Genomic DNA, 14,039 nt, shown 5'->3' with positions numbered 1-14,039 from the left:
GCAACATCTCAAGACATCAGTCAGGAATTTGAAGCTTGGTCGCAAATGGGTCTTCCAAATGGACAATGACCCCAAGCATACTTGCAAGCAAAGTTGTGGCAAAATGGCTTAAGGACAACAAAGTCAAGGGAATGGAGTGGCCATCATAAAGCCCTGAACTCAATCCTATAGAAGATTTGTGGGCAGAACTGAAAAAGCGTGTGTGAGCAAGGGAGCCTACAAACCTGACTCAGTTACACCAGCTCTGTCAGAAGGAATTGGTCAAAATTCACCCAACTTATTGTGGGAAGCTTGTGGAAGGCTACCTGAAACATTTGACCCAGGTTAAACAATGTAAAGGCCATTCTACCAAATACTAATTGAGTGTATGTAAACTTTTGACCCACTGGGAATGTGATGAAAGAAATAAAAGCTGAAATAAATCATTCTCTCTACTATTATTCTGACATTTCACATTTTTTAAATAAAGTGGTGATCCTAACTGACCTAAGACAGGGAATTTTTACTTGAAATAAATGTCAGGAATTGTGAAAAACTTGAGTTTAAATGTATTTGGCTAAGGTATATGTAAACTTCTGACTCTGGTGTTTTTGATTTTTAATAAATATGCAACAATTTTTTAAAACCTGTTTTCACTTTGTCATTATGGGGTATTGTGTTTAGATTGAGGAACATGTTTTATTTAATACATTGTAGAATAAGGATGTAACGTAACAAAATGTGGAAAAAGTCAAGGGATCTGAATACTTTCCGAATGCACTGTAGATACGTTTTGCTATGTTTGAAATTGTGACAGTGATGATACATTTTTATTGTAATGCTAGGTTTAATTACTACTGTTTTAGAGCTTCATAATCTGGCAGAGTGCCATTTGATGAATTCTAGTGAACGTGAAAGACTAACGACTTTGAATGACTAATTCGATTAGATCACCAATTGCGCTGTAAAGGCCCAGTTAAGGAGCCCCATGCGGCTATGGAACCGAGGTTATAGATTTATTTGATTTCAAACACAATACAACCACACGTGGATAATGCATTTAAATCTTTGAGGATGACACAAATGTTTGAAAACGTTATGGTTCTCTAAATGGTTAAACATTTTACACACATAAACATAGTAGGCTAGACATACTTGGGTTATACATATTACATCGAACAAAATGAAGGATAGGACAACATTGTCATTGGTTAGAGCAAGACTCCCTCAGTGGATCAGCGATCTCAGACTCCTAAACTGATGATGGTGATGCCAGATGATGACCCCCGTATAGGTTGACTCTTGATGGAAATGGGAAACTGCTGTTATTTTTCTCGCAGACTATTGAAAGGTAGTAGAATGGCAGAGTGACTTGCAAAAAAACATTGTGCTTCATTTTCATTTGCGAAAACAAGTGACAGAAAAATAARTTTGAAATATCAGTGCAATAAAACATTGTTCAGTCATGCCGTAAGCTCTGCTATGGTAGCTGGACGGATCACTATGCTCAACTTTTCAATACCGACATTAGCATCAGTCCGTTGTTTGTCAGGTTGCAAGGGTGTAAAAAATGATATATATACTTWGATTGTAACACTTGGATAGACTTACTCAACATTGGGTTGCTGAGCTAACAATGTGCACTCTTTGATACCCGGGGGAGGCGATTCTCCTGCTAAGGATGTTACAGCATTCTTCACTGTTGTGTACCCTACAAAAGAAGAAACAGATATGTTCCTAGATCTAACTGCATTTCAGATCACGTTGAAAATAACATTTATATTTTTACTGCAAAATGATAGATTGAAGTTTGAGTTATACCTTTTCAAACAGAGCTCCCTGTCTATTTGCTCCAGTGATTTCCCTTTGGTCTCTGGTAACATGAAGTAAAAGAACACCACCGCTCCCACTCCAATCAGCCCATAAGAAAGGAATGTCCCAGACAAACCAATCACATCTGGTGACGAAACATAAGCAACTTAATTGCCAGGTAGATACTTTTTAACTAAAGATACTGCACTGCATTCTAGGTTGAGCGGCATAAAAGGAATATAGTTCAATCTTTGAAGATTGAACTAGCATCCTAGTGTTTTAGCATGTTCCTATCGGATACATCTTCCATTGCTCGTAATACCAACACATACAGTACCTGTCAAAAGTTTGGACACACCTATTCATTCAAGGGTTTTTCTTTATTTTTACTATTTTCTACATTGTAGAATAATAGTGACGACATCAAAACGATGAAATAACATATGGAATCATGTAGTAACCAAAAAAGAGTTGAACAAATCAAAATATATTTTAGATTTTAGATTCTTCAAAGTAGACACCCTTTGCCTTGATGACAGCTTTGCGCATGCTTGGTATTCTCTCAACCAGCTTCACCTGGAATGCTTTTCCAAAGGTCTTGAATGACTTCCCACATATGCTGAGCACTTGTTGGCTGATTTTCCTTCACTCTGCGGTCCAACTCATCCCAAACCATCTCAATTGGGTTGAGGTCGAGTGATTGTGGAGGCCAGGTCATCTGATGCAGCACTCCAACACTCTCCTTCTTGGTGAAATAGACCTTACACAGCCTGGAGGTGTGTTGGGTCATTGTCCTCAAGTCAAATCAAATTGGTTAGCAGATGTTATTGCGAGTGTAGCGAAATGCTTCTAGATCCGACAGTGCAGCAGTATCTAACAGGTAATATCTAACAATTCCACAACAAAACCTAATATCTAACAAATTCCACAACAAAACCTAATACACACAATCTAGTAAAGGAATGGGATGAGAATATATAAGTATAAAATATATGGATGAGAAGTGACAGAGCGGCTAAGATGCAATAGATAGTAAAGAATAGATAGTGAAGGATATAGTATACCGMAWAWACATATGAGATGAGTAATGTGAGATATGTAAACATTCTTAAAGTGGCATTATTAAAGTGACTAGTGTGCCATTTATAAAAGTGGCCATTGATATGAAGTTTGTAGGTAGGGAACCACCTCTCTGCTCTAGCTGTTTAACAATCTGACTGAATCTCTCGGTCCCAGGTTTGATGCAGCTGTACTGACCTCGTCTTCTGGATGGAAGCGGGGTGAACAGGTAGTGGCTCGGGTGGTTATTGTCCTTGATTATCTTTTTTGCCTTCCTGTGACATCGGGTGTTGTAGGTGTCCTGGAGGGCAGGTAGTTTGCCCCCGGTGATGCGTTGTGCAGACCGCACCACCCTTTGGAGAGCCCTGCGGTTGTGGGCGGTGCAGTTGCCGTTTTTTAAATGTTTATTTCACCTTTATTTAACCGGGTMGGCCAGTTGAGAACAAGTTCCCATTTACAACTGCGACCTGGCCAAGATAAAGACAATCCGTACCGGGCGGTGATACAGCCCGACAGGATGCTCTCAATTGTGCACCTGTAAAAGTTAGTGAGGGTTTGCGCATTGTGGAAGTTAGAGTAGCAGTGGTCGAGTGTGTTACTCGCTTGTGTACTGCAATAGATATGCTGATAGAATTTAGGTAACTTTGTTCTCAGATTAGCTTTGTTAAAATCCCCAGCTACAATAAATGCAGCCTCAGGATATATGGTTTCCAGTTTGCATAAAGTCCAGTGAAGYTCCTTGATGGCAGTCTTGATATCCGCTTGCGGGGAGATATACACGGCTGTGACGATAACCGAGGAGAGTTCTCTTGGGAGATACAAACATCTTCTTACCAGAGAGATGTTTGTTCCTGTCAGCGYGATGCACTGAAAATCCCGTTGGCTGTACAGACTCCGACAGCATGTCCCCAGCTAATCATGTGTCCATGTAACAGAGTATGTTACAATCCCGGATATCTCTTTGGAAAGCAACTCTTGCCCTAAYTTTGTTGACTTTGTTAACTAGGGAATGGACATTAGCAAGTAATATACTCAGAAGCGGTGGGTGGTGTGCGCGCATCCGAAGCCTCACTAGAAGACCGCTCCGGCACCCTCTCCTCCGACTGCTTTGTTTTGGGTCTGCCTCGGGAATCAGTTCAAATGCCCTGGGAGGTGCAGACTAAGGATCCGCTTTGGGACAGTCGTATTCCTGGTCATAGTGCTGGTTGTGCTGGTAAGTTGACGTCTCTCTGATATCTAATAGTTCTTCCCGGCTATAAGTAATAACACTTGAGGTTTTCTGGGCTAACAATGTAAGAAATAATACATAAAAAAACAAAATACTACACAGTTTCCTAAGGACTTGAAGCGAAGCTGCCATCTCTATCGGTGCCATAGTCTTTCCTGTTGGAAAACAAATGATAGTCCCACTAATTGCAAACCAGATGGGATGGCGTATCGCTGCAGAATGCTGTGATAGCCATGCTGGTTAAGTGTGCCTTGAATTCTAAATAAATCACTGACAGTGTCACCAGCAAAGCACCCCCACACCATCAAATCAAATCAAAGTTTATTTGTCACGTGTGCCGAATACAACAGGTGTAGTAGACCTTACAGTGAAATGCTTACTTACAGGCTCTAACCAATAGTGCGGAGAAAAAAAATGTGTGTGGGTGTGTGTAGGTAAGTAAAGAAATAAAACAACAGTAAAAAGACATTTGAAAATAAGWGTAGCAAGGCTATATACAAACACCGGTTAGTGAGGCTTATTGAGGTAGTATGTACATGTGAGTATGGTTAAAGTGACTATGCATATATGATGAAAAGAGAGTAGCAGTAGCGTAAAAAGAGGGGTTGGCGGGTGGTGGTACACATTGCAGATAGCCCGGTTAGCCAATGTGCGGGAGCACTGGTTGGTCGGGCCAATTGAGGTAGTATGTACATGAATGTATAGTTAAAGTGACTATGCATATAAGATAAACAGAGTAGCAGCAGTGTAAAAGAGGGGTTGGGGGGGCACACAATGCAAATAGTCCGGGTAACCATGTGGTTACCTGTTCAGGAGTCTTATGGCTTGGGGGTAAAAACTGTTGAGAAGCCTTTTTGTCCTAGACTTGGCACTCCGGTATCGCTTGCCATGCGGTAGTAGAGAGAACAGTCTATGACTGGGGTGGCTGGGGTCTTTGACAATTTTCAGGGCCTTCCTCTGACACCGCCTGGTGTAGAGGTCCTGGATGGCAGGCAGCTTTGCCCCAGTGATGTACTGGGCCGTACGCACTACCCTCTGAAGTGCCTTGCGGTCGGAGGCCGTGCAATTGCCGTACCAGGCAGTGATGCAACCGGTCAGGATGCTCTCGATGTTGCAGCTGTAGAACCTTTTGAGGATCTCAGGACCCATGCCAAATCTTTTTAGTTTCCTGAGGGGGAATAGGCTTTGTCGTGCCCTCTTCACGACTGTCTTGGTGTGTTTGGACCATTCTAGTTTGTTGTTGATGTGGACACCAAGGAATAAGAAGCACTCAACCTTCTCCACTACAGCCCCGTCGATGAGAATGGGGATGAGAATGTCGTGCCTGGCCATGCAGTCGTGGGTGAACAGGGAGTACAGGAGGGGACTGAGCACGCACCCCTGGGGAGCTCCAGTGTTGAGGATCAGCGTGGCAGATGTGTTGCTACCTTCCCTCACCACCTGGGGRCGGCCCGTCAGGAAGTCCAGGATCCAGTTGCAGAGGGAGGTGTTTAGTCCCAGGTTCCTTAGCTTAGTGATGAGCTTTGAGTGTACTATGGTGTTGAACGCTGAGCTGTAGTCAATGAATAGCATTCTCACATAGGTGTTCCTTTTGTCCAGGTGGGAAAGGGCAGTGTGGAGTGCAATAGAGATTGCATCATCTGTGGATCTGTTTGGGCGGTATGCAAATTGGAGTGGGTCTAGGGTTTCTGGGATAATGGTGTTGATGTGAGCCATTACCAGCCTTTCAAAGCACTTCAAAACTACGGACGTGAGTGCCACAGGTCTGTAGTCATTTAGGCAGGTGGCCTTTGTGTTCTTGGGCACAGGGACTATGGTGGTCTGCTTGAAGCATGTTGGTATTACAGACTCAATCAGGGACATGTTGAAAATGTCAGTGAAGACACCTGCCAGTTGGTCAGCACATGCCCGGAGCACACGACCTGGTAATCCATCTGGCCCCGCAGCCTTGTGAATGTTGACCTGTTTAAAGGTCTTACTCACGTCGGCTACGGAGAGCGTGATCACACAGTCGTCCGGAACAGCTGATGCTCTCATGCATGCCTCAGTGTTGCTTGCCTCGAAGCGAGCATAGAAGTGATTTAGCTCGTCTGGTAGGCTCGTGTCACTGGGCAGCTCGCGGCTGTGCTTCTCTTTGTAGTCTGTAATAGTTTGCAAGCCCTGCCATATCCGACGAGCGTCGCAGCCGGTGTAGTATGATTCAATCTTAGCCCTGTATTGACGCTTTGCCTGTTTGATGGTTCGTCGCAGGGTATAGCGGGATTTCTTGTAAACTTCCGGGTTAGAGTCCCGCACCTTGAAAGCGGCAGCTCTACCCTTTAGCTCAGTGCGAATGTTGCCTGTAATCCATGGCTTCTGGTTGGGGTATGTACGTACAGTCACTGTGGGGACGACGTCCTCAATGCACTTATTGATAAAGCCAGTGACTGATGTGGTGTATTCCTCAATGTCATCGGAAGAATCCCGGAACATGTTCCAGTCTGTGATAGCAAAACAGTCCTGTAGTTTAGCATCTGCTTCATCTGACCATTTTTTTATAGACCGAGTCACTGGTGCTTCCTGCTTTAATTTTTTACTTTTAAGCAGGAATTAAGGGGGATAGAGTTGTGGTCAGATTTACCAAATGGAGGGCGAGGGAGAGCTCTGTACGCATCTCTGTGTGTGGAGTACAGGTGATCTAGAATTTTCTTCCCTCTGGTTGCACATTTAACATGTTGATAGAGATTTGGTAGAACTGATTTAAGTTTCCCTGCATTAAAGTCTCTGGCCACTAGGAGCACCGCCTCTGGGTGAGTGGTTTCCTGTTTGCTTATTTCCTTATACAGCTGGCTGAGTGCGGTCTTAGTGCCGGCATCTGTCTGTGGTGGTAAATAAACAGCCACGAAAAGTATAGCTGAGAACTCTCTAGGCAAGTAGTGTGGCCTGCAATTTATCATAATATACTCTACTTCAGGCGAGCAAAATCTAGAGACTTCCTTAGATTTCGTGCACCAGCTGTTGTTTACAAATATGCACAGACCGCCCCCCCTGGTCTTACCGGAGTGTGCTGTTCTATCCTGCCGGTGCAGCGTGTATCCCGCTAGCTGAATATCCATGTCGTCATTCAGCCACGATTCCGTGAAACATAGGATATTACAGTTTTTGATGTCCCGTTGGTAGGATATTCGTGATCGTACCTCGTCTAGTTTATTGTCCAATGATTGCACGTTGGCGAGTAATATTGACGGTAACGGCAGCTTTCCTAGTTGCCTTCTGCGGGTCCGGACGAGGCACCCGGCTCTTCTTCCTCTATGTCGCTTCCTTTTGCGAATAATTGGGATGTCTGCCCTGTGGGGTGTTTGGAGAATATCGTGTGAGTCCTGCTTGCTGCTGTTGTTGTTGAAAAAAATCTTAGTCTAATCCGAGGTGAGTGATCGCTGTCCTGATATCTAGAAGATATTTTCTGCCGTAAGATACGGTTGCAGAAACATTATGTACAACATAATTGAGACCGTAAAACGGTGGCCATCTCCTCCGGCGCCATCTTCGCTCCTACATGCGTCACGGTGGGAACCACACATGCGGAGATCATCTGTTCACCTACTCTGTGTTTTACAAAGACACGGCGGTTGGAATCAAAAATCTCTAATTTGGACTCAAAGGACAGATTTCCACCGGTCTAATGTCCATTGCTCGTGTTTCTTGGCCCAAGCAAGTCTCTTCTTCTTATTGGTGTCCTTTAGTAGTGGTTTCTTTGCAACAATTCGACCATGAAGYCCTGATTCACGAAGTCTCCTCTGAACAGTTGATGTTGAGATGTGTTTGTTACTTGAACTCTGTGAAGCATTTATTTGGGCTGCAATTTCTGAGGCTGGTAACTCTAATGAACTTATCCTCTGCAGCAAAAGTAACTCTGTGTCTTCCTTTCCTGTGGCAGTCCTCATGAGAGCCATTTTCATCATAGCGCTTGATGGTTTTTGCGAGTGCACTTGAAGAAACTTTCAAAGTTCTTGAAATTTTCCGAATTTACTTTCCTTCATGTCTTAAAGTAATGATGAACTGTCGTTTCTCTTTGCTTATTTGATCTGTTCTTGCCATAATATGCACTTGGTCTATTACCAAATAGGGCTATCTTCTCTATACCACCCCTACCTTGTCACAACACAACTGATTGGCTCAAACGCATTAAGGAAAAATATTCCACAAATGAACTTTTAACAAGGCACACCTGTTAATTGAAATGCATTCCAGGTGACTACCTCATGAAGATGGTTGAGAGAATGCTAATAGTGTGTAAAGCTGTCATCAAGAAAAGGGGTGGCTATTTGAAGAATCTCAAATATAAAATATATTTTGATTTGTTTAACCCTTGAATGAGTAGGTGTGTCCAAACTTTTGACTGGCATTATATACAGTACATTCGGAAAGTATTCAGACCCCTTGACTTTTTCCACATTTGTTACRWTACAGCCTTATTCTAAAATTGATTAAATTGTGTTTTATTTCTCATCAATCTACACACAATACCCCATAATGAAAAAGCAAAAATAGGTTTTTAGAAATACATAAGTATTCAGACCCTTTACTCAGTACTTTGTTGAAGCCCCTTTGGCAGCGATTACAGCCTCGAGTCTTCTTGGGTATGACGCTACAAGCTTGGCACACCTGTATTTGCAGAGTTTCTCCCATTCTTCTCTCCAGATCCTCTCAAGCGCTGTCAGATTGGATGGGGAGCGTCGCTGCACAGCTATTTTCAGGTCTCTCCAGAGATGTTCGATTGGGTTCTCATCAAGGCTCCGGCTGGTCCACTTAAGGACATTCAGAGAAGCCACTCCTGCATTGTCTCAGCTGTGTGCTTAGGGTCGTTGTCCTGTTGGAAGGTGAACCTTCGCCACAGTGTGAGGCCTTGAGCGCTCTGGAGCAGGTTTTCATCAAGGATCTTGCTGTACTTTGCTCCGTTCATCTTTCCCTCAATCCTGACTGTTCTCCTAGTCCCTGCAGCTGAAAAACATCCCCACAGCATGATGCTGCAACCACGATGCTTCACCGTAGGGATGGTGCCAGGTTTCCTCCAAAGAGTTCAATCTTGGTTTCATCAGACCAGAGAATCTCATGGCTTGGTTTTTGCTCTGACATGCACTGTCAACTGTGGGACCTTATATAGACAGGCGTGTGCCTTTCCAAATCATGTCCAATCAATTGAATTTACCACAGGTTGACACCAATCAAGTTGTAGAAACATCTCAAGGATGATCAATGGAAACAGGATGCACCTGAGCTCAATTTCGAGTCTCTTAGCAAAGGGTCTGAATAATTATATAAATAAGGTATTTTAAAATGTTATTTTTAATAAATGTGCAACAATTCTAAAAACATAGTTTTCGCTTTGTCATTATGGGGTATTGTGTGTAGACTGATGAGGGGAAAAAATATTTAATCAATTTTAGAATATGGCTGTAACGTAACAAAATGTGGAAAAAGTCAAGTGGTATGAATACTTTCCGAATGCATTGTAGCAAACCAGACTTGATTGAATGTGAATTCATAGAGGTAGACACTTACTGATGACATTCAAGAAGGAGAATGTGACAATTAAGTTGGCAGCCCAGTTGAAGCAGTTAGTGAAGGCAAACGCTCTCCCTCTGACCGCAGCAGGAAATATTTCACTCAAAATGAGCCAGGTCACTATGCAACGGAAAATTCACAAACGTTAACCTCTAGTCATTCACAAGACAACACCATATGATTGTCAAAAGCAAGTTCTAGCTAAGCTTAACAATAATCTTGTGGCCCCACATTTAGATAATCTTTTTATTTTTGAATTTTTACCCCCTTTTCTCCCCAATTTCGTAGTATCCAATTGTTAGTAGTCACTATCTTGTCTCATCGCTACAACTCCCGTACGGGCTCGGAAGAGACGAAGGTCGAAAGCCATGCGTCCTCCGAAACACAACCCAACCAAGCCGCCCTGCTTCTTAACACAGCGCGCATCCAACCCACAGGCCAGCCGCACCAATGTGTCGGAGGAAACACTGTTCACCTGGCGACCTGGTTAGCGTGCACTGCGCCCGGCCCGCCACAGGAGTCGCTAGTGCGCGATGAGACAAGGATATCCCTACCGGCCAAACCCTCTCTAACCCGGACGACGCTAGGCCAATTGTGCGTCGCCCAATGGACCTTCCGGTCGTGGCCGGCTGCGACAGAGCCTGGGCTTGAACCCAGAGTCTCTGGTGGCACAGCTAGCACTGCGATGCAGTGCTCTAGACCACTGTGCCACCCGGGAGGCCCCACATTTAGATAATTTGCCAGAAAATACGATAATTATGAATAATCCTAGGAGAAAGTACTTACTTGGTCCAAATCCAATTGAGTATGCACTGACGACTGCCATCATACAGAGTAAAATGATCCAGTTAACCACTCCATTGTGGACAGCTGGAGAAGCCACTGGCATCAAAGTACCTAAGGATCTCTCAGCATCGTAAGCGATATGCCTTACTTCGGTCCTATCGTGAAGTCCAAGGCGTTGACTGACAGAAATGTCAAAGCTTGATTGATTTTCCACCGTTAGCTGTAATAGGGGTGTGCTGTTATTGACATAATCCCCAGCATTACAGGGTGTCTTGGTGTTGACCACTGAACGCCCGCTCAAAAGTCCTATGGTGATCAAACACACGGACATTACTGTACATCCACCAATGAGCAGAGGCCTCCTGCCAACCCTATCGGCAAACACCATGGAGACCAAGGTGGCGATCACCTTGACTACCCCCAAGCCCAAGGACGCCAGCACTGCCGAGGCATTGCTCTTGAAGCCCACTGAATGAAAGATGGTTGAGGAGTAGAAGAGTACATTGGGCTGACCTGTGAACTGCTGAAAGATCACCAAGCCTAGCGCAATGGTAGTCCTAGTCCTCATGTTGTCCTTCTGTTGAAAGAGGTGCAGAAAGCTGTACTGTGGGTTATCGAGTATGTTGGAAACATGTGCCGAATTCTCCACTTTGTGATTCTCAATGGAGTGAATAAGACCTCTTTGGCTTTGAGCACCTGCCCTTTGGCCTACTGCAGGTGTTCCGGCATTGGACGGGAGAAACCAAATGGAGACAAACTGAGCCAAAGTAGGCACGATGGCTAACCCAAACATATACTTCCATCCCTGCCTGGCATCCGACAGGATATAGTTTACGGCGTAAGCTCCCAGGATGCCCACGGTGATACCAACTTCGTACAGAGTCACCAAAAAACCTCTGTGCTTGGGTGTGACCATCTCCGATACAAAGATACAGCAGGACATGGAGGAGATGCACATGGCGAAGCCCACTGTGATTCTACCCACCACCAGTGCCAAGTAAGAGTTGCTGACCAGAATCAAACTCCCGGCCAGGATGAGGACGTTGCTGTGGAGGATGGAGTTCCTCCGGCCGTAGCGGTCGATCAGCCACCCACCGACCAGGGAGGCCAGCAAGGCCCCGATCAGAAGGGCACTGACCACAGCCTCCTGCTGGACACAAGTGAGTCGGAACTCGGCCTGGAGCTGGAGGAGAGCCCCGGAGATAATCCCCAGCTCGTAGCCAAAGACCAGGCCACCAAGTGTGGACACCACACTGGAGAGGGCCAGGGTTGAGCAACCTAGGGAAGAAGAAAAAGGTTTGGAGTATATAATTATACAATTCATTATGTGAGTATAGGATTMATCTCGTTAACATTTGAATGATCCTTGGATGATGTGATACAATTGATAATGGTTTCCACAGAAGGTAAAACATATTAAGGTGCAACACTATGTAATCATTTGTGTCTATTTTCATATTACTGAATGTGTGCCTATATAGAGGACATTTAGTAAAGCAGCTAAAAAATTTGCTTATTATACATATTCTGTGTCCCATAGAAGAAACATTCACTATTYAAATGTATGTTCATGTTTGGAGAAAGGACATGAATAATTGATTATGTTCTTCATGTCCAGGTATACATGTTTTATATGCAATATCTATTTCTGATTAATCTTACAAAACTCCAGGATAATGGTTGTAAACTCTACAAAGCGGTGTCTTCAATGATGATAACGTAGTTTTTTTGACACTTCTGCATATGCATAAGTATTGCATTCATGTACTATTAGGCACTACTGTACATCTACATTATTTTAGTTGTTAGTGGTTGTATATTCAGGCAAAAAAAATTGTATGTATTTTCTATGCCACATGGTTTTATTTCATGAAGGGGTTTTACCAATGAGATATATGAGATATATATATATATATATATATGTATGTACATAATTGGGTTTTATGCACATCCAATGAAATAACAGGAGCTGGACAGTAGAACATAGTGGCAATGTGCAAATTTTTCACCTGGATTTTACAATTCGTGGTCCCATAAGTTATTTTGTGTCATTTCATAACAGCTTGCCTTGATGTTGTAAGATAATTAGGTTGAAATAATCAAAATAACTTACCCATAATATTGAGTTGCTATTCCTTCAACTAAAAACACATTTCAGTTAAAGCAAGGCTCAGTCCATGTTGATATTTCTCGCCTCTAAAACAGAAGCAAAAATAATCCATGAAACATAAAAAATGATGTTTATAAATAGAGAAATAAAACGCTTATGACCTCGCGCGCCCAAAAGGAGACGTCCTGCGGCGCATGAACAAGACAGCGAGCGCAAGAGGCGGCACAGCTCTGTAGTCATGACAACTCCCCTGTTTATGCCACTGATTTCATTAGACAAGACCACTTGAGATTGCCTCAACAAAATGCACTCTGGCCGTTAATCAGATCATTGCTCCTTTTCTGTTTGGAAAAAGCCCCTTATGCACTGGTAGCAAATGTAATATTCCTTGCAAATAGGCTGCAGAGAGGAGATGACAATGCATTGATGAATTTAACATGTCCTTTCAAAATACTGTAGCAGAGTTGTTTCATTTAGAATAACGGTAATACATTAAGTATAAGGCCTTTAATCTATTATATCCCATCTATTCTATTTAATGTACAGTATAATAATATTATATTCCATTCCATTATATTTTGTCACCATCCAAACACCAGTTTTATTGCATGCTCAAAACAAACAGGCCTATATGGTTCATACTAATGGCTATATGGAAAATAAGAAATACATTGAAGGTACAAAAKACTTATGATATTCACCACTATTTTACCTGTTGCCATTGTTGATGTGCTTATCAGTAAAACACCAGTATGTTTTATCTTTATCATATCAGAAGTGTAAAATAAACTATTGCTTGATTGTACATTTTTGGACGGTAGGCATCCTTGCTATCATGGAATACCGTTATTGAATGTTCGCATATTAATTAATAGGCTAAAGCACAGATACAGACTAGACAGTAGACTACATACATTAACTACCCTTACCAAAATTGGTTGAAAGTTAAAATCAAAGAAGAAACGAMGAGTTAAAACCAAGTTTACGATTTCCCATCATGCGGATAGACTCTCAAAGGCAAGTATCCCGTTAAACTTCAGAGAACGCGCTCGAGTGCACTCATTTACGTAAGGCAATGACTAAGATGATTTGTTTTTTGTAGCCTTTTTGTAGTAAATTTGCTTACCATGTTGTTACAATGTTTCTGGTGAAGATGAATTTGGTTAACTTCGGAGCAACACAATGTATGACTTTACATTTCAGGAAGTTGAAGCTACGTGGCAGAGAAAAGCGTCTCAAATTGCAAGTCTCAAATTGCAAGAGACTCCATTTCAAACTTTTGACACCAGGGGCCGACATCTCGACAACATTTAAAATATTCCAAGGAAATCGAACTCCTAATGAAACTTTTCCCATGCTTCACTTAGTGAAACTATCGTTGGAAAATTGTAGGCCCATAAATCGATTAAGCCCATATGAATGACAACACGTATGGAAAAACGTAATGTGTGATAGTTATTTTACAAAAAATGTATAAACCTCGCAGTAGGCTATCATTTGCCGTCATGAATTATTCCTACA

General features: G+C 42.8%; 1 protein-coding gene across 1 annotated transcript; it reads right to left on the bottom strand.

The window, feature by feature from the left end:
- Positions 1-976: 976 nt before the first annotated feature.
- On the bottom strand, positions 977-13,759 carry slc2a10 (solute carrier family 2 member 10). The gene is made up of 7 exons (XM_023984747.2): positions 13,645-13,759; positions 12,522-12,604; positions 10,409-11,686; positions 9,620-9,742; positions 1,801-1,936; positions 1,591-1,690; positions 977-1,280 (listed from the first exon to the last, which is right to left on the bottom strand). Exons 2-6 carry the CDS (start codon positions 12,523-12,525, stop codon positions 1,591-1,593), a joined length of 1,641 nt encoding a protein of 546 aa, XP_023840515.1. The 5' UTR covers positions 12,526-12,604; positions 13,645-13,759; the 3' UTR covers positions 977-1,280.
- Positions 13,760-14,039: the final 280 nt, after the last annotated feature.

Source organism: Salvelinus sp. IW2-2015, linkage group LG1 (genome assembly GCF_002910315.2).
Source record: "Salvelinus sp. IW2-2015 linkage group LG1, ASM291031v2, whole genome shotgun sequence".
In the NCBI taxonomy this organism is placed as follows: Eukaryota; Metazoa; Chordata; class Actinopteri; order Salmoniformes; family Salmonidae; genus Salvelinus; species Salvelinus sp. IW2-2015.
This window is presented reverse-complemented; position numbering and strand designations above follow the sequence as displayed.